This window comes from Crocodylus porosus, unplaced genomic scaffold (assembly GCF_001723895.1).
Source record: "Crocodylus porosus isolate Cpor-Errol unplaced genomic scaffold, CroPor_comp1, whole genome shotgun sequence".
Classification (NCBI taxonomy): domain Eukaryota; kingdom Metazoa; phylum Chordata; order Crocodylia; family Crocodylidae; genus Crocodylus; species Crocodylus porosus.
In genome coordinates, this window is record NW_017728906.1 from 197,744,657 (window position 1) to 197,763,981 (window position 19,325).

The 19,325-nt window shown below is 44.6% G+C and overlaps 1 protein-coding gene across 1 annotated transcript in view; it reads right to left on the reverse strand.

The window, feature by feature from the left end:
- Nucleotides 1-1,213: 1,213 nt before the first annotated feature.
- Nucleotides 1,214-19,325, reverse strand: part of ACER3 (alkaline ceramidase 3) — a 74,102-nt gene continuing 55,990 nt past the window's right edge. Inside the window, exons 7-11 of the mRNA XM_019530454.1 lie at nt 13,728-13,786; nt 9,070-9,171; nt 6,297-6,401; nt 5,378-5,423; nt 1,214-4,468 (exon numbers count right to left, since the gene is read on the reverse strand). Coding sequence (XP_019385999.1) covers nt 4,415-4,468; nt 5,378-5,423; nt 6,297-6,401; nt 9,070-9,171; nt 13,728-13,786 — 366 coding nt within the window. The 3' untranslated portion in view covers nt 1,214-4,414. The remainder of the gene's footprint in view (nt 4,469-5,377; nt 5,424-6,296; nt 6,402-9,069; nt 9,172-13,727; nt 13,787-19,325) is intronic.

The window sequence follows — 19,325 nt, forward strand, 5'->3', positions numbered from 1 at the left end:
AGCCACAGATTACTTCAATACTGTTACAACTGGAGGCAGGCTTTGAGTTCTGAGTTAGGCTACTTGCTTTTATCTCTGCATTGGTAAAGGACACTGGTAATAGTGGGTAACATGCATGACAGAGGTAGATTTGCAAGTGATAATTCTATTGCATATTCTGAATTCATACTTGGTGCTCTTAAAAGAAAGATTTAGCTGTCTCTGAACACTTGCTGGTTATGCATCTCTTCATGTGAGAGCTGAAGGACAAGAACATTCTCTGTCCCGTAAAGAAGAGTCCTGGAGATGACTAATATTGTTAGTCAACACGAATCGCTGCCTTCAAGAAAGACCTAGTTGAAATATTTCTTTTGAAGACTGGCTGCAACCTGCCATGTCCTCCCACCATTGCAAATCCTTTTTTGCTGAGTTGCATTCAAAAAATCCTGGCTCCTGATATAAAGCATGTGAGCTGTATTGGCAGAGAAGTCTAAAGTTCCTGGTATTGTCTCTAAGGCCGAGGTTCTCACACCGTGGTCTGTGGATAGTCCGTGGACTGGTAACCTGGTGATAGCTGTCCTGGCTTTTTCACAGACAGCTACAAGGGACCATGGTACTCGTCTATCCTTGTATTTTGTAAAACACTGGCCTCAGAGTTAAAGTCCCCAGCCTTTACACTGAATTCAAAGGTTACTTACTCCTTCCCTAAGAAATGCTGACCCTAATTTTTTCTTTTCCATAAGAGTAACTGCCACAGGGATGTTTTGAGCTCAGATAGGACAGCAAGGTGCTCCATGGTATTCTTTTTAAGGTGCAGTCCACACTGGAGTTTGACATCTGCTCTAAACATCATTGAAAATAAGTGCCACTTTGCTGTTTTGTCACACAGAACAGAAACAAGTAGCAATGGTAACAGGCACATCCCAAATTACAGTGGAAAGATGTGTCTCTATTTTGCAAGTCTGCGGTGAAGGCCACCTGGGGTTCGCGCGCCACTTAGAATTAACAATACAAAAAGTTTAAAACTCTACCCTGACATTTTCAAATATCAGGTGCATTAGCTGTAAGGTAGTGCTTCCCAACACATCCATAATTATATTTTATTATTTATAATTAGAGACATAAACATCTAATGTACATTCTTTAGGTAGTGGCAAACTCCTGGTGGGGGGAAAAGTGCATATTTTGGCTACTCAAAGTGAAAGTATAAGCCATTTCCCAATATATATATATCTTTAAATGAAAGGTATAAAACCCCAAGCAGCAGCAAAAAACTGATGCGGACAGATTTTTAAATACCCTTGATATCCTGACAAACTGATTTAACACAATCCAAAAAGCCATGTGCTAACTTACTTCTCACAAGCACACAGGTTGATCAGCATGTTTCTTCAAGCATCTTATACAAACACCTCACTAAGAAACTGGCTTTTAGCCCATGGCAGCTGCTGTGGGCACACAGACAAGTCTCAAACACAGAGCCCCCAAATTCTGCAAGGCGAAAAATAAGGCCACCAAAACAAAGTCTTTTGTTTGTTTGTTTTAAATATTAAGTAGCTGGAAGGCCCCGGTGACTGCTAACGTGCTCGACATGCTGCAGGTACAAAGTAGATGCTCCTATGCAAGTGGCTTGCAGCACACATTCAGCAGAGCACTTGAGCAAATGCTCAACTGCTCCTTAGGGCAGGAGGTGATGAAAAGGTTTCAAATGCAGCATGCAGAGGCAATGCAAGCTCTTGGGGAGTTTTGACACTAAGTGCTTCTATTAGTTGTGGTTTTAAAATGGATCTCAAGCCTCTTCATGGACAAGGCAGGTAATTCCAAAGCCTACTTCAGGAAAGCATTTTCTTAGGTTTAAGTGTATGTTTAAGTCTCCCTGGCTGTGTCTACATTGCAGAGTAGACTAATTAGCTGCACAGTAAGTGCCTTATATCTACATGTGCAGCCTGATTAGGCCAGAGGAAATTAATGAAGCCTGCAGCAGAGTAGTACTCGTAAATACAAGTACTACCTTGGTACAGAGTTTTTTTCGTGCAAAGCAATACATGTGTAGATGCTGACACAGCTGGACAGGGCATGAGGATGCTTCTGTGCATAGGCTGCATGCAAGCTAGCCCCACACTGGAGCACCCTTGTGCCCCAGCCAGCCCCTCTGCAGCACACTGAGCTGCGGTGGAGCAGCCCTGGGCTCGTAAGCTGACTTCTTGGGCCTCTTGCCAGCTGGGGCTGCTCTGACCTGGCTCAGAGTGCTGCCATCCCACGTGCATGCGTAAATGCGGCACACAGGAGTAATAAACTCTGGCGCGATAACTGCCAAAGTTTATTGTTTCGCCTTAATAGCATGTGCAGATGCACCCACTGACTTTAATGGGATTTAAGCACCCCCCCCTGAATCATGGCCTTTGGTTTAACACCAAGAACAGCTCATAAAATGCCTGTCCAAACCTCAATTAAAGATTCATGTATTAGTTGTACTACAGAAGGCCCTGAGGGTGCATAGGTAATTGTAAACAGAGATAAACATGTAAGAATGAAGAGCCGATTTTAGTTACTACGGACTTTATCTTACAGGCCCTACATCCATTTTTTAAGAAATCAAAACAAAAAAAAAAAATGGACATGCCAGAACTGTGCAGATCTTCCAAACAGCCGCATCGGGCATGCCCATGCCCTGCTGCTCTAAAAATCTCTGTAGGTCTGTGTTGAATTAATGCACAAAGGTAATGGCATTTCTAAAATAGCACAGGTAATTCCTGTGTTACATTAACCTACGGGACAGTGGTCCCAGCCTGTTGCTGCCCTCTTATGTTGCTCATAGACACAGTATGTTAAAATGGTAAAACTGAGGCTGTCACCACTACAGCCCTGGTGGATGGGGAGAGCAAAATATGAGGCCTGCAGCCTGTTACTTGCTTAGTATTGTTGCCCACAGGCCAAAGGTTGTGGGCTACTTCCATATCATGTAAGAGACTACAGGAGGACATACAACCCTTGGAATAATATTGGAGGGCAAGTCACGGAGCGAGTGGCTGAGAGGCTCTAGGCACATACTGAACCTCTCTGCTGTTGAGAGGGCCAAAGTCATGGCCACAAATTTCTGGCACATTTTGATAAATCCTATTGATTCAGCTAGATCATTTCCCTTTATGGTTATTAATTTGGTTTAGGTTTCTATCAAATGGGAGGGACACGCTGCAGAAATATGGGGGAATCCCCTACCCTGATAGGCACATAGCAGGTGGGTTACTGTGATGGAAGAGAGCCATAAGGAGCTGGCCCACACTTCCCAGCTGGTGGCTGCATCAAAGAAAGATCACAAACAAGTGATCTCAAGCATTACCATTTATGCTGAGATGACCAAACAGAGGCCTGATTTTTTCAGAACTGAGGAGTCCCCCTTGCTTCAAAAGAAGACAGTGGGCTGACAGGTGCTTAGGATGTCTGGGTGAGTTGTAAAATATGGAAGAAGCCAAGAATATAAATCGTTTGTCCATGTAAAGGCTAGACCATTTGTGGGTATGGAATGTGATCTGGGAAATGAGAGATGGAAAATAGGAAGCATGAGAATTAATAAGGTTTGCCTGGGTTAGGCAAAGCAATCAAAAATGACCTTCTGGATTCTCATGATATGTTGCTAGTCAGTCAGAAGGACTCAGGACAGATTTCCAGTTTCCTCACCTTTGTGAGAAGACATTAGCAAGAACATTTAAATGCAACAACTTTTGAAATGATCCCTGAGGGATATCACTGATGTGCTTTCTCCGCAGGTGGAGTTGAAAGACTCCTCATGGCATGCCCGCCCATCCCTGGATGAAAGGAAAATGGAAACCTGCTGCATTTTGGCAAAATTGCACCACGCACCCCGTTGCCCTTACTGAATACAGACAGCAGAAGCAGCTGGACAGAAGCAGGATAGAAGGAGCCCTCAATAATCACATGCTTCACTAAACTATGTAAAAGTGCAAGCTTAAAGTAGTTTAGAGCAAGCATCTAGGCCACTAAAGGCCATCTAGATACTTAAGCTTGCCCAGCACGGGGCCTTCATAATTCAGTTACTAATATTAGTTTAAACCATAGAGAAGACAGACAGCAGAATGAAAAAAACATATGCAGCCCACTTCAAAAAAAGTTAGTTTTCAGTGACCAGCACGAAATATTAGCCCGATATTTTCAGCTTTACAATATACATAAAAATATTTTGTTTTTACTTTTTAACACCTCAGAATAAAATTGTACTTTAAACATTATTCCCATAATGTGCCAACTCTTCCCTCTGTGCTGTGCCTGGCGGTACCAGTAATACAGAGAAGTCCTTTCACTGCTATGAAACTTCGGAGCTGATGTATAATTTGACACTTCAGTCAGCCTCAAGGTTTGGAGAATTTCTTTATTCAGCCAGGCTAGGTGGTCACACATCATTGGCTAGTGCTCCCCGTCAGTGCTTCTTGGGAGGCTCCACGAGAAGGACAGGCCATATTCCAAAAATAAACTGTTAAAAGCAAAGGGTTAGTGGGGAAGAAGGTGAGAAAACAAAGAGAAGGATTTTCTTAGGATGTTATCTCTCAGAATAGCTATGAAATTACAGCCCTTCATTTCGCTCATGCTCCCTGAAATTCATCAAATCACAGAAAATGAGGGGTAAAGGGACCTCAGGAGGTCATTTGGTCCAACCCCCAGCTCATAGCAGGACCATCCCCAATGAGATCAACCCAGCCAAGGCTTTGCGTACCCACGGCTTAAAAACTTCCAAGGATGGAGAATCCACAACTTCTCTAGGTAACCTGTTCCAATGCTTTGCTATCCTCCCCGTGAGAAAGTTTTCCCTAATGTCTAACCTCAAGTTCCCTTGCTGCAACTTGAGCCCATTGCTCCTTGTTCTGTCATCTGCCCCCACTGAGAACAGCCCAGCTCCATCCTCTTTGAAACCCCACTTCAGGTAGCTGAAGGTTGCTATTAAATCCCCTCTCAGTCTTCTCTTCACTACACTAACTAAGCACAGTTCCCTCAGCCTCTCCTCAAAAGTCATGTCTTCCAGCCCTCTAATCATTTTCACTGCCCTCCTCTGGATTCTCCAATGTGTCCACATCCTTTCTGTAGCAGGGGGCCCAAAACTGGACACAGGACTCTAGATGTGGCCTCACTAGTGCTGAATAGAGAGGAAGAATCACTTCCCTTGACCTCTGGCAACACTCCCACCAATGCAGCCCAGTATGCTGCTAGCCTTCTTGGCAACAAGGGCACACTGCTGGCTCACTGCAGTCATACACAGAACACAAGACAATGATGCTACTAAGATCAGGGAGGCATGGTCCCCAAGCCCAGAAATATCCTTAAGCTCAAGCCATGTGAACAGCTAACTGCATACTACATAAATATATGCAGTGTACTGATAGCTTACCTTTACTTTTGGTCTGTACTTCAGGAAGAGTGTCCTTGTGTATAAGCTGGGGGGAAAAATCCTTCTGTAAGAAGCACTGCTTTACCAAGTGCACTTAACAACCTAAGTGTCATGCAATAAACATGCTACAGTCGAGGTCTGCCCGGAGTTGAGCGGTACTGGTCACTGAGTGAATCCCACCCTCTCTCAAATCAGAAAGACATGCTTCTGTAACCAAAGCTTTATTTGTTCTGCCTGGATTTAGTCAGCACAAGTAGGGCTCCAGGTCACAACGGGTACCTTTGGATGTGTTGCAGGGCTGCTCCAATGCAGTACAGTGCATCGGAGCAGACTTTAGTTCGCTGGTGCATGGTAATTACCGTGCTCCAGCGACCTCCCACCTCTCACGTATCAGTGTCCCCGTGCTTCAAAATGGTGGCAGAGGTGCTTGGACTAAAGCTTGTCGGATGCAGGGATGCTGATGCACAAGATGCACTGGCACTTTAATTAGAACAGCTATAATTAAAGCACCTCCCCACCCCCCAAAGCATGTGTGCAAAAGTGCCCAAGAGCATTAACTCATGGATTCTCACAGGAGTGGATGGCCAATAAATGAACTTGGAACTGTTAGTCTTCCCCTCCCCAACAACACTGCCCATATGGAAAAGGGACAGAAGGAACTGGAAGAATATTCCCTCCTTCAGATTTCAAGGCAAAGGTGTAACAGGGAAAATGACCTCTGCTTTTTTCTCCCTAATACTTCCATTACTCTAAGTGAAGCATTCCTTCCAAGCAATTCATGCCTAAAAGTTTTCCAAACTATGCAGCATAGAAGTTTTCAAATCACAGAACCACTTGAGGGAAGAATTATTTCTTCTTTCTGATCACAATTAGTTTAGGTGGGCTCTCTTTAGCACATGGGGGAAAAGTCTCTTTCTACCTTAACAGGATATGAAGGTAAGAGCCAAGGCCCGTTAGGATGTGCCACCACGCGTGGAATTGTGTCACAGCTCCCACAACAGGAGGCATCTTGTCTCGTACTGCCCTGTGGAAAGAAACACGGTGCAATGCATGGTTTCCAAAGTGTGAAAATTGCAACTGGCAACATTTCCTTGTGAGAACACCTGGTGTTTTCTGAATCATATGCTTCAAGTGTCCAGGTTTTTGTAAATCAAGAACACCAGGTACTCCTATTCTCTTACAGTTAGTTTAGAAGATGTTTAGACAATGATTACAGTTGGGAAACTGTTCCCAGGTTTCTGGTACACAAAATAGTTCAGATAAAAACATTACAGGTATAATATTAATGCCACTAAAAAATCCTAAGGATTTTTAACACCCCCATCAAAAGCAATCAATTTTATGGCCTATGGGAAGGCATGATAAGGAAAAGAGGGTTTGAGCAAAGACATGAAATCCACCCTGCCTCATCTTAGTATGCTGGGGGCCGCTTTACCCCATGCCATAACTTTGCACACAGTTTTTACTGCTTTTCTCTGCTCCTGTGGTAAGACAACGACAGAATCAGTAACCTACTGAGCACCCAAGTCCTAAGCACAGCAGCTTCTGAGTATAAAGCTCAGCGTGACTTTGTGCTAAGAGTCTCAACGGTAGGAAGCAGAGCTGATTGGACAACTTAAAATACTCAGGCTAGCTGGGACAACTTTCAGAGTTGGGAGGCCAGCTGACTTGCATTATAAACCTTCAAAGACTAAAAATGACAAAGCAAGCATTTTTTCCCAGGCACTTTACTAAACCACACCTGGAGACTCAAACTTCCAAGGATCTCCGATTAAACAGATACAATCAGGGATAAAATAATACAGCAGGCAGCACCGCACCCATTGTGTGGCAGGAAACATGCCAACATTTTTCTTCCTTTTGCCAAATGGAATAGGAAGAGGGTACTTCTAGCTAGTGATGTAAGCCTGGGAGTCTCAGGGTGTTTCCTAACCCCACAAAATTGCAGAACTCTCCTAATTCCTGGGCAGATTTCCCCAACTAATGGAGTTGTGGTGATGATTTCATAAGGAGTCACTGTGCCCAGAGAAGCAGTCTGTTCTGGTGTTAATATCTGATGCACAGTCATCTCTGTGTTGACAGATTCGTATCAGTAGCGGCTGTCAAAATTTACAGCATAAACCAGATGACATGACTTGAGGCACACCTACAGTGCCAAAATAAATCCGTTGGGCCCAAGTTTCAACTTGTCCAACACATTAAGCACAATCTAAAGAGACGCTGGAAGGAGACACACGGCGCACTAGGCTGCATCCTGAGTCAATCCAACTACCTATCGGTGCAATGTTGTGAAAACTGCATTCAGCAAAGGCCTACAGAGTGTGTGAGCTTGAAACAAGGAGAGCACTGGGGTCAACCAGGACCTTCTTGATGCTGGATGATTGGCAAAGATGAAGCTACATCTTTCAAATTAACATGGAGTATAACTGCCAGGATGCACCAAAGGAGTCAGTGCTGTGGCCTGGTGGCCCACTTTTTAGAGACCAAGCACCTTTATGTCATGTCTTGCATGCATAGACTTGGCATCCTGCAGCAAAGCCAGGCAGTGGCTTTCTATAAAAGCTTTTCTTTTTGCAGAGTACTCGGCTGACACGGCAACAGATTGAAGTTGAGGAACTGAGAATTTTCAAGCATTAAGAAAGACCTGCAGGCCCAATATGATGCTCTGATGAAAATCTATGAAACAAATCAACTGCTAGTCACCCTGAGACATCCAGAAGAATGATTCCTATTTACTAGTGCTGGATACTTTTTGAACAGGCAGGATAGCTTCTTTTCACATTTTCCTGGGAAACAGAAGAGGAAGGAGGAAAAAGGCCAGCCAAGATTGATGATAGTATAAAAAGTAATATAAAATTCTAGCATGAGAAGTACAGACCCCAGGAAACAACAGGCCCTAGAAATCACTTTGGTCACCATTTTTTTTTTTGCCTTAAAAGTTTAGAATGAGGCTCAAAGATGAGTATGATTATGCATGCAGATTTCACTTTGGTGGTTGAAATACTGAGTCCCCAGTTCTGAATCCAGAACAGACAAACGGAGAACAAAACCCTTTCAGCACCAGCAGGGGAAAAAAAGGACCAGCTGCTGTAAGGTCTAGAGGTCAGTATGGCTCTGAAGAAGGAGCAACATAGAGTATTGTCTAAGTGGAGCAGATCCCGTATGAATTTTAAACTATGTAAATTCCAGTCAGTCTCATAGCAGGGGTATACATCTGGGGTGTCTTATAACCAATCATATCTATGGAGAAAACTTTTACCAAGAGTTTTCACATTCCTAATAAACAAAGATAAAATTCTTATTATGTAACAGAGGCACTTAAAGTATGCATCTCCACTAAAAAAAACTCCACATTCATCAACTTGGTACTGGAGAGTGAAGACAGACAGAAAAAGCAAGATATTTAGTCTCATGTCTCAGGCTGCCAAATGCCAACTGCATTCCAATTTCAAAATTTCAGCACAGGGAAAATCATTTTTTACATCAAAAACAGGTAGAATATGATGAAGCCTCATAAGTCTATTGTGTTGTTGAAGCTAATCAAGAGCAGACAGGAAAAAGCACTTGTGACTAGTCTGTGGGGAACATATTGCTCACACATCAAGAGATGGACTTGAATTTATTTTGCAGAATAAAAAGCAAAGTCATGCAGTTAAAAATTAAAATCTATACAGAGAGTTGAAAATACTCACCTCAATTTATCACAGAAAATGTTGTCTACATTCCAAAGGAAAAATCCCATTAAAAATACAGTTAAGGATGTATAGCCCAGACCCCTAAGCCACGGGTATACCCTAGACAGAGAGAGAAGCAAAATGAAATTTAGTTTAAAATACTTTCAAGGCAGTTTGGAACATTTCCAACTTGTACTATTTATAAAGGGGCTGCTTGATAGGAAAAAAAAAATATTTACAGATCTTTAAACCATTATTCTGAAGTCCAATCACATTTTTAAAAGCCAGCAAGATTTGTAGCGCTCCCCACACCCCTGGTTTTGCCTGATTTTCCTCCTGGTCCATGTGAAAAAGCTTGATACAGGAAGGAAAACGGTAAAACTGACTATACAAATGCATGGGTTAGGTTGACAGCTTCTTCTCTTTTTAATCCCTTTCAGTTAGCTTTCAGTGGGCACATCTACACAAAACATTTACTGTGGAGCTGACTAATTAGCTCCCCAGTAAAACATCAGCGTCTACATGTGCAGTGCTATTAGGACAGAGTAAACTAATTAACTCCGCTGTAGAACAGTACTGTCAGACACAAGTGCTATCCTACAGCAGAGTTATTTATTCTGCTGCAATGCATGTGTACATGCTGACGGGGCTGGCTGGGGCCTGAGGTACTTCAGCACTGGGGCTGCTTGCCATTTAGCCCTGCACTGAAGCTCATCTTGTGCCCCAGCCAGCCCCTCCACAGCATGCTGAGCTGGAGCAGCCCCAGGCTGGCAGGCTGACCCCAGGTCCCCCCACTAGCTGGGGCTCCTTCACCATGGCCCAACATGCTGCGGTCCCAGGCACACATGCAAATGTGGCACCCGGAAGCAATAAACTCCAGGGTGCTCTGCGTCAAAGTTTATTCAGCCGCATTAATTGCACAAATAGATGCACCCCAGAGTTAATTGTAAAAGCAACAGGTAAAATGTTTTAAGAGATGCGTGTTATAGTGCTGTGTGAAGTTTCACCGAGTGTTTCGTTTCGAAACTGTTTGACGCGTTTTGAGCTCAAAACAGTGAAATCGGAATGTAACAAAAAGGCTTTGAAAAAGCTTTGAAACGAAATGAGGACACTTGAAATGTTTCGAGTTTCGCAGCTGGGCTTGCTGCAGCGCAGGCTCCCGGATCTGCACGTGGGATGACAGCATGTTGCTGCTGCCAACTGGGGCCAGCAATAGCACCAGGCTTCCCAGTGCTCGGCATGGGATGCACCCAGCGCTGGTCCCAGGCGACAGCCTACTGTCATCCCATGCACAGATCTGGGGGCCCGCGCCCCCCAGGAAGAATCTGGCACAGTCCCACAGCCCTCCTGTGGGGACGTGGGTCCCCAGATCTGTGTGCAGGATGACAGCAGGCTGCTGCTGCCAGCAAGTGATACGAGTTTTGCTTGTCAGCAGTTTGAGGTGCAGTTTCCCAGAAACCCCTGCACCTGTCTCCTTGAGCCTTGGCAGACTTCATGCCCTCAGAAGGGGTTACCAGCCCTGCAATTTTCATCAGAATCAGGCAAGAAATGACAAAGTTATAAGCATTTTCACGATTCCCCATTATAGCCTAAGGGTGAAACGTTGAAACAGTGAAACAGTTTCAACGCATCAAAACAGAACAGTGGTTCGAAAGGAAACGCTGTCCCTTCAAAATGGAAATCGAAACGAAATGGTGCTGTTTCGCACAGCCCTAATGTGTCAAGTAGATTGTGTCCTCTTAAAATGCACAGATTAACATTATTTAAACCGCCTGATAACATAACATATCGAGAACACACACTAGCTCAATGAATCATTTCAAAGTAATTTCAGAATGTGTTTTTACTGTAAGAATCATTGAGGGGTGAGGATGGGAGTGGGGAACAAAACCAAAAACCTATTTAGGATACAAGAAAATAGGAGCTGAAGAACCAGAGTCATCACTAATAAACCCAATCTTACTGTTTGCATTCACATGGAACTACAGAATCATTAACTTCTTAATGGAAGTGAAGGAAGTTCCTTTGCTAGCACTAATATGACCTCCAAAACGCTTAATTCCAAACCAAAGAAGCTATACTGACAAATAGGTCCTGTTATTCTTATCATGCATACACACTTTAAGATTCTGGTTTGAAAAGATGTTACTTCTTTCAGTCTTTTGCATTAGTTTTGTCACTGTGATTTATCACCTATAAAGAGGCAGCAATATATCAAAGAACATATTCCTGCATCACAACAAATAGACAGGATTTCTTAAGCCATAAATAACACTTTCTGACAGCAGTGTTATTCATTAAAACACACATATTGGTATTGTGGAGACTGTTGATTAGTGGTAGTGGTAGTGTATAAGTGTGTAGTGCAGGGACAGATCCTCTCTCTAGGCAAATTCAGGACAAACACGGCATGTGTTCCACACCTGTCCGCACTGGGAGCAGGTTCATTTCTAATTCACAGTTGTTTAGTCCCATAAATACGTATGGCACTAAATCAGGCGAGCTGTGAAACAAATACAAAGTTCATGTCCCGAGGAGCCTACATTTCAGAGACAGCAGCAAGTCCAAGATATAAAAGAATGGGTCATGCCCTGGCAATTATTGCTTGAATAGCTTCTGCGTAGATGAGTGAGCTGTTTGATGCAGCAGTGAGTCTGTGCCATAAGCACAAGGGTGTGTAAAGTGAAGGCACAGTTACATTGTTGGACTGAGTGAGGAACAGCCAGGGAAAAGATGGTGGTGAGGGTCTGTACAGTGAGTGGACTGCCACAAGTGGGATCAGAAATGAGCAGGACTCTGGAAACGAGGTTCATTTCCACACAGGTTCTTATACTGCGCTCATCAGTACAACTTCTGAATGCCTTCCAGTAGTGACTAACCATCTAGCATGATTAACCATCTGTTACGGGACTGACCTGTAGCCACAAGCAGAAAGCAAGACAAAACAAACACAAGGAAGAGGTAGACAATTTGAGCAATGGAAAAAGAGGATCCTAGTAGATGGGTTTAAGAAAAGAAGATAGAGAGAGGGAGCTAGGAAAGAAAGGGTTGGCAGCTTTGTGGTTAAGGCACTGGGCCAGGGTTTAAGACAGTTCATTTCCCAGCTCTGCTGGTGTCACTGTGTGGCTTCAGAGAAGCCACATATGCCCAGACACATATAAGTATTCCGGTGCCTAATTCAGCACTGGTTAAATAGGATTTAGGAGCCTAAATATCTTTGTCAAACTGGGTCTTTGTTTTGTAGAAACTACTTTTCTGTACATCGAGCACAATGCTTCCTTTCTCCTTCCTTTGCCTTGGATCAGGGACTGTGCCATACTACGTATCACAAAGATGACCTTAGTTCTGGTGGGGCCTCCATGTGCTATTGCAACAATAAAGAGGAAGAGGAGGAGGTTGCACAGTCAAGACTGGACATGATAAAAGCTTGGAGCAGTGAACCAAAGATATGAATGGAGAGGAAGGGGAACACCTGGTGAAGTAGGGAAAATACAGGAATTTGCATAGAAGAGAAAAGAAAATGAATGGTAACCAGTTGCAAGCTTGACTGACAGGGAGAATGACAGTGCGACTGACAGCAAGATGAGGTGAGAGAAAGAGAGGTTTGTTTAAGTCATTTTAACTAACAGCCCCACTGGGAGATGGTGCCATATACCATAGAAAATGATGGAAGGACTGGCAGAGTCGTGGAGTCTGCAGGAACAGAAGGGTAGTATCTCTTTGGGCTTGCCTAAACAGGGACACTCAGGAAAATTAGTCTGAATTAATTACGAAACTGAATGAAATAAGTCTTGTTGAGCAAGAGTTGAGTAACAGTGCTGGCACAGGGATTTGAGCTTGTTTAATTAACTCACTTTAAGGCCATACCCTTAGTGAAGACTAATTAACTTTCCTGAGTGTCCTCAGGCAAACCCTAAAGTAATGAACTTATACAACCAAGCCCAAAAGGTAAGAAATTTAAGATCAGGTAATCATCAGATGAAAGGCAATATGTGAACCCACGAGGAAAGATCACTCAGGAAGGACAGAGACAGGGCCAGGTCAGCAACTGAGCCCATGGTACCCAAATTAGCATATTTATTCAAACTTTCTTCTTCTTTCTTTGCAACTCTTTGCACTAATATTACTTAGTTCTTTCAGAAATATCTGATAGCAATCCTTTTGGTTTGAAAACAATCCAACACATTTTCCAACTTCTAGTACATCAAAATCTGCCCACTAATGTTGATGAAATTTTACTCTTCAATTGATCAAGTACTTTACAGTCTAATCTTTAGTGCTGGCCTGGAGAGGAAGGAAAACGTTCTGTGAAGCTGCACACCTTTGCTAGTATTACTGTTTGGGCAGCATCAGTACTCCTAGCACCATACAGATCAGGAGAAAACTACAATCCCTTTGTTTCAAGGAACTTAGTCTGAAACTATCTCCAGACAAGCTGGCAACAGACACTACATCTGCTCCATGTTTGTTCAAAAGGCACATGCTGACCTCAATCTAATGTCTTTATGGAAAGACAGGAACCGGACAATTTCCATGAGACAGAGAGCACGTGACGGTGCTTCACTTTATTTAGAGAAGTGATCAGTAATGCGCACTTTGAATAGCACAGCCCCGTCGAATGCAAATGCCAAGTCAGAACATGCATCTTGTCAGGCTGAACTAAGCCAGTCACTTACCATAACACTATATATACAGACCGCATGACTACCACAGAGACCAGCGTTCCATACATGATCTGAAGAAAAGTAGAGAAAACAGAAAATCAGTATTAGCGTTTAGACAGCTGCTACCCAATATAATATATATAAATCAAGCATTATTATTTGGTTATAAAATATGTAACCAAAAATTATTGGTTAGTCCCCTATAATATTTGTACTGATCTATTCAAACCATTTTGACGATTCTTTATTCTCACGAAAAGTTTCGAGGTTTGAAGCTGGGCTTGCTGCAGCACAGGCCCCCAGATCTGCGCGTGGGATGACAGCGCGCTACCACTGCTGGCTGGGGTCAGCAGCAGCACCAGGCTTCCCGGCGCTTGGCATGGGCTGTGTCCCAGCTGGCAGGGGCAGCTTGCTGTCATCCCACATGCAGATCGGGGGGCCCGTACCCACTGGAAGGAATCTGGCACAGCCCTGCAGCCTGCCTGGGGGGTGCGGGCTCCCAGATCTGCATGCAGGATGACAGCAGGCTGCCGCTGCCAGCAAGCGATAAAAGTTGTGCTTGCCAGCAGTTTGAGGTGTAACTTCCCAGAAACCTCTGCAGCTATCTCCTTGAAATTTGGCAGGCTTCATGCCCTCAGAAGGCGCTACCAGTCCCGCAATTTTCGTCCGAATCAGGCAAGAAATGACAAAGTTATAGGCATTTTCATGATTCCCCATTATAGCCTATGGGTGAAACGTGTCAAAACAGTTTCAATGAAACGAAACAACAAAACGAAACACTGTTCCTTTGAAACAGAAATCGAAACGAAATGGTGCTGTTTCACAGAGCCCTAATATCCATGTATAAATACTGGAGCAATTCAGATCCCTTTGTTGGGAGATCCAGAAAAACAAGAATTGTGGCACACATTGAGAACAGAATTAAAAGCAAACACTAGGTGGCACAACTAGTTAGCATCCAGAGGTTAAACTGGAATTAGGAGTAAGTTATCATGTTGAAGACCCTCATTACTTGAGCTCAGGTCAGGCTCCCTCTCATGCACTCCCTCCTGGAGTTCTTAGCTGGAAGGTGGCCTATACCCTGGTATTTAGGACCCATCTAAGTGGGAGTTTGACCCCAGTTTCCCAGGCAGGCACAGAACCTGGGGTCACCACTTCTTGGTGTATTTTAACAAAGAGAGGAAGCCACTTGCTCACCCCCAAAGGGATGGAGAGGGGACTTCAGACTGAACCTTGGCTTCACACAACCATCTAACTATTACCTGCAGTCAGGTGCTTAAGTGTGGGACAGAGGCAAGACTTCACACATGCTCTCTTCAACACGTCCTACTGGCCGGCTTCAGTGTCCCTTATGCTGCATCTCCTCATCCCAGGCACCAAACTCACCATTTACCATAAAGGCTGGGCGTTTATGAATTCCTAGCACCTAGAAACAATGTGTGGTGACACTCCGTGTTGCCTCTCCAAGTCCCTTTCTGGACCTTAACCGTGCGAGACTAAAACTGTTAGGAGCTGTCACTGCTGTGTGCACTGCAGAGCTAAGGGAAGTTATTCAAAAAGCTTTCCTTAGTTTGACTTGTGCATTAAACAGGTTTCCAATTAACTGCTATTTACATTAATTATACACAATTTGTAATCCAGAAAGAACCTAGGTCAACAGGGTAGGATTACTGAGCTGTTATTAACACCGAGCTAAAGAAAGAGCTTTGTTTGCAGGCGGCATGCTGCGAGGAACGCCAGCGTCTCCTGATACAATCCGCACCCTGGTTGAGAGGTTGAGTCCTCCTGCGAGGAGATTCCCTCTCTCAGCATTAGCCCTGTGCTCTTTTAGTACTTCCAGGAATTAAACAGCACTTCTCATTCTCATCTCTACTCTGACTAAGAACAACTTGTCCTGCTTTGCTATTCAAATCAAGAGATCTCTTCTAAAAAGGCACAAAACGTACAGAGGAAGAGGCTTTATGTAATAGGACCTCCTGTGGAACCAACAGGTTCTTCTCAACGTTTAGCTCAGTGGTCAGGAAGGTTTTGGGGCTACCAACTGGATCAATCTTGGCTCACAGGCAGGCAGGCTAGTGCTCCCAAACTGGCCTGTCACTTCTTCCCAAGGCCCAGCTATGGTGCAGCCCCTCTCCATCATCCCTGCTTGCCTGTGGCACACACAGAGCCCTATCTCTTCCCCACCTGGCTTTACTGCATTCAGCCTCCCTACTCCCCCTGCCTGGCAGTGGCAGTGTGATGCATGCAGGGACCCCCACCACCCCAGACAAATGTAACAGGGGCTTAGGTAGAAGGCCTCTTACTAGGGTAGCCACGGGAGCGGGTAACTACTGGCAGCCCACTACACAGGTGGGGGGAGTTATGCATCTGGGGAAAATCAGGGTAATTAGCCCTCCACTGTCTGCATAAGCCTGGCAGTGAGGGAACGCACTTTGCCCTTGGGCACTGGACGAGGAGGAGGAGGAGACCGCTGAGAAAGGAGAGAGGAAGAGAGAGCCAGAGGAGAGCCGGGGACTGCTGAAACAGAAGAACTGGGGCAAGCCGATAAGGAGTTGGGTCACTTACCCAAGGCCCGTGACCCGGGGCTCCTGGACAGCAAGGTGCCAAGAAAACCCCCCGAGGCAGAAGGTCTTGGGGTAGCATGCAGAGGGCGAAAGCCATGTGGGGCTGTCCGCCGCACTGGGCAGCTAAGGACTGCGGCAGGTTCATTTTTGGACACAGGGAGACGGTAGTGGAGATGCTTCCCTAATGGATGCTAATAGATACATTAGAGACACTCCCTGATGATTGGCGGGGTGAAGATGGTACCCAGGGCGGAGTAAGCTTAACGCAGCCGGGATACTCCCTGATTTAAGAAGTTATTAGAGTGGCTGTATTGCTTCCCTCGCTAATGAAGTAACTTGTGTGGCAGAAATGACAATGTAACCCTGTTAAGAATAAAGCAAACATCAGGAAGCCAACTGTCTGGGTGGTCTGTGGTGTCTTCTCACCCTCAAGAAGTAACACTGAACATTTTTTCCTTTCAATCAAAGTCGTGGCAGGAAAGTTCAGAGGGAAACCGAGATAGACTCAGCCACCCTCTCACACAAAGAACCGCCTTCTCCCTGGAGGTTGCAAGCAAAGCCCCATCTGAGCCACACCCAATGGCTCCATAGGCTGTAGGCTGCTGACCCCAATTTAGCTTTTGCATTCTCCTGCCTACAATTCACCCCTTCAGAAATGCTTTTCCATTTTGGCATGGATGGATCTTCCTCTTAAACTAAGACAGACCTCTATCATACTGGTTATGACCAACTTCAAGCTTCTATCTTGGCCAACTTCAAGCTTCTATCATGTAACCAACTCACACCAGCTCTTTGTACAGTGATGAAACAGGCTTTGATCCTGTCTAGAGAGACACCTGGCTTACAGCCAGGCCACAATCTAGGTACAATACTAGCAAGATCACTCTTTGTCGCAGCTGCCTATGACTGAATCAGTCTCTCAGTCGGTGGCTTGCATTTTTCCTTCATCGTCACTATTGTCTGACCCTTGGGCACATGGACAAGATGGCCGTGGTAGCTAAAGCCAAGTAATCTAGGCATCTCAGCCTGAACAAATATTAATTTAGCAATGCAATGAACATACATATGACTTGATAGGCCAATATGACACAAATTTCAAGCGTATTTCCTGAAATGCCACCACAATCCTGTGGCAGGTGTGTGGTCTGTGCCTTCTGCTGCTCCTAAAACCCGCACACTTTTCTCATGGACAGGCACCGTTCTCAGCAAGGATGTTTGATCTCAAAAGGCGCTGCTGCTTCTCTGCACAAGACTTCCTGGCAGTGACCTTGCTCTTGCCGTTCTTTGTACAGCAGGTGCTTATGCATGTGCAACACAGGCAGCTCAAAGGAATGACATTTTCATTAATGATGCTTCACTGCTTTAACAGCTGGCTTGCTGTAGCACTGGATACTTGGTCACTTGAAACATCTGACCACAGAAGAAGAAAATGCAAGAAAAACTAGTGGACTCCCGCCAGCTGCTACAAATGCTATTTGTAAAATATCCAAGTTTCAAGCCCATAAAACTAAACAGAAAGCATTCTATCTAGTATTTATTGTGTCCTAATATAGCACATTATAGTAAATAAGTGAGAACTTATTTACCTTAACCTTCATAATTCCTTGTTTCCTGCATATCTACATGGTCAACTTCTCAAAAGCTGAATTTGCTTTCAGGATACAGAAAATAACTTCCTTACTGACACTAACTTGGACACTCGGTACACTGCCCATGTAGCAGAATGCATGAGTCACGGGAACCCGCTTCTCATCATTGTACAGGGGAGGCAGTATATTCCTCTTGCTGGCTGATGCATGACACTGGTCCTTGTTAAACTAATTGTGAGGCTGCCCCAGAGCAGCCAAACATCTGCAAATCCTGTTTGGAACATGCCACTAATGCACTGTAATCTGGGTGGAGCAACTCAAAGTGGGTCTCAACTTCATGCAAGGGAACAATAGTGTTGCATTTGCGGGAGACTCAACACCACACTGACTGGAATGTCAAACACCCTGTCCACAAGTGCTGCAGAAAGAGTGAGCAACAACAACAACAAAATCAAAATCACTAGAGATGGGGAAAGGCTTGGACGGGTCAGTGCTTATCCTTTCCCTGCCTTGCACTCTTCCCTGGAGTCGACACAGTGGTACAGAATGTTTCAGGACATCTAAGCCTGTCTGGCCAGTTCCAAAAGAAAGACTGCCCAACTGTATCAAAGATCCTCTTCTTGCCAGTGAAAGCCATAAAGAAATCTTTATTCTGGTTACAACATACCCCTCGAATCTATCATACCACAAAAGTTATGCTTATGGCCCAGCTGGCTCTAGTCACACTGTGACTCTGGGAGCTTGCCAAGAAATGTATGCAAGAGCACCCAGTCTGTTGAGAAGTATCTGAGCCAATATTTACAAGCAGTCAACTAACAACAAGATTCCCAACTGTTCCTTCACTCCATTTCATCTCCTTTTCTCTTGGAGACTCCAATTGTTGTCCCATCTGAGAATCTTTGAGGGATAAAACTCCTTCAGACTCGAGAGAAGAGATTATGCAAATTCTCAGTATGAACTATACAACCCAAATTAGGCATCTGTTGGCATACTACCAAGGCCTGAAGTGTTGCCATTTTTCAACATCTGCACGGCATCCAGGACTGTTTCTAGCACATGTTCAGAAAGGTCAGACAGAGTATTCAATAAGCCCTCAAATGCAGTTGCCATTGCAACTAGAATGCCAACTGGAATCAGCCAACAGTGGTGGGACCCAACACAGGACTGGGTGGTTAATGTCAAGGGCTATAGGCTGTACAGGAGGGACAGGACAGGGAAGAAAGGTGGGGGCGTGGCACTCTACGTTAAGGAGGAATACCCATCCTCATCAATTAATAAAGAATCAGAGGAAGGGCACTGTGAAGTGCTTTGGGTTAGATTACAGGGCAGTCGAGGGGAAAGAGACTTAACGGTGGGAGTCTACTACAGACCTCCCAACCAGGGGGAAGAGCTCGAGCAAGAATTCTTAGGTCAGCTCACAGAGGTAGTGAAGTCTAAGGATGTGGCAGTCATGGGGG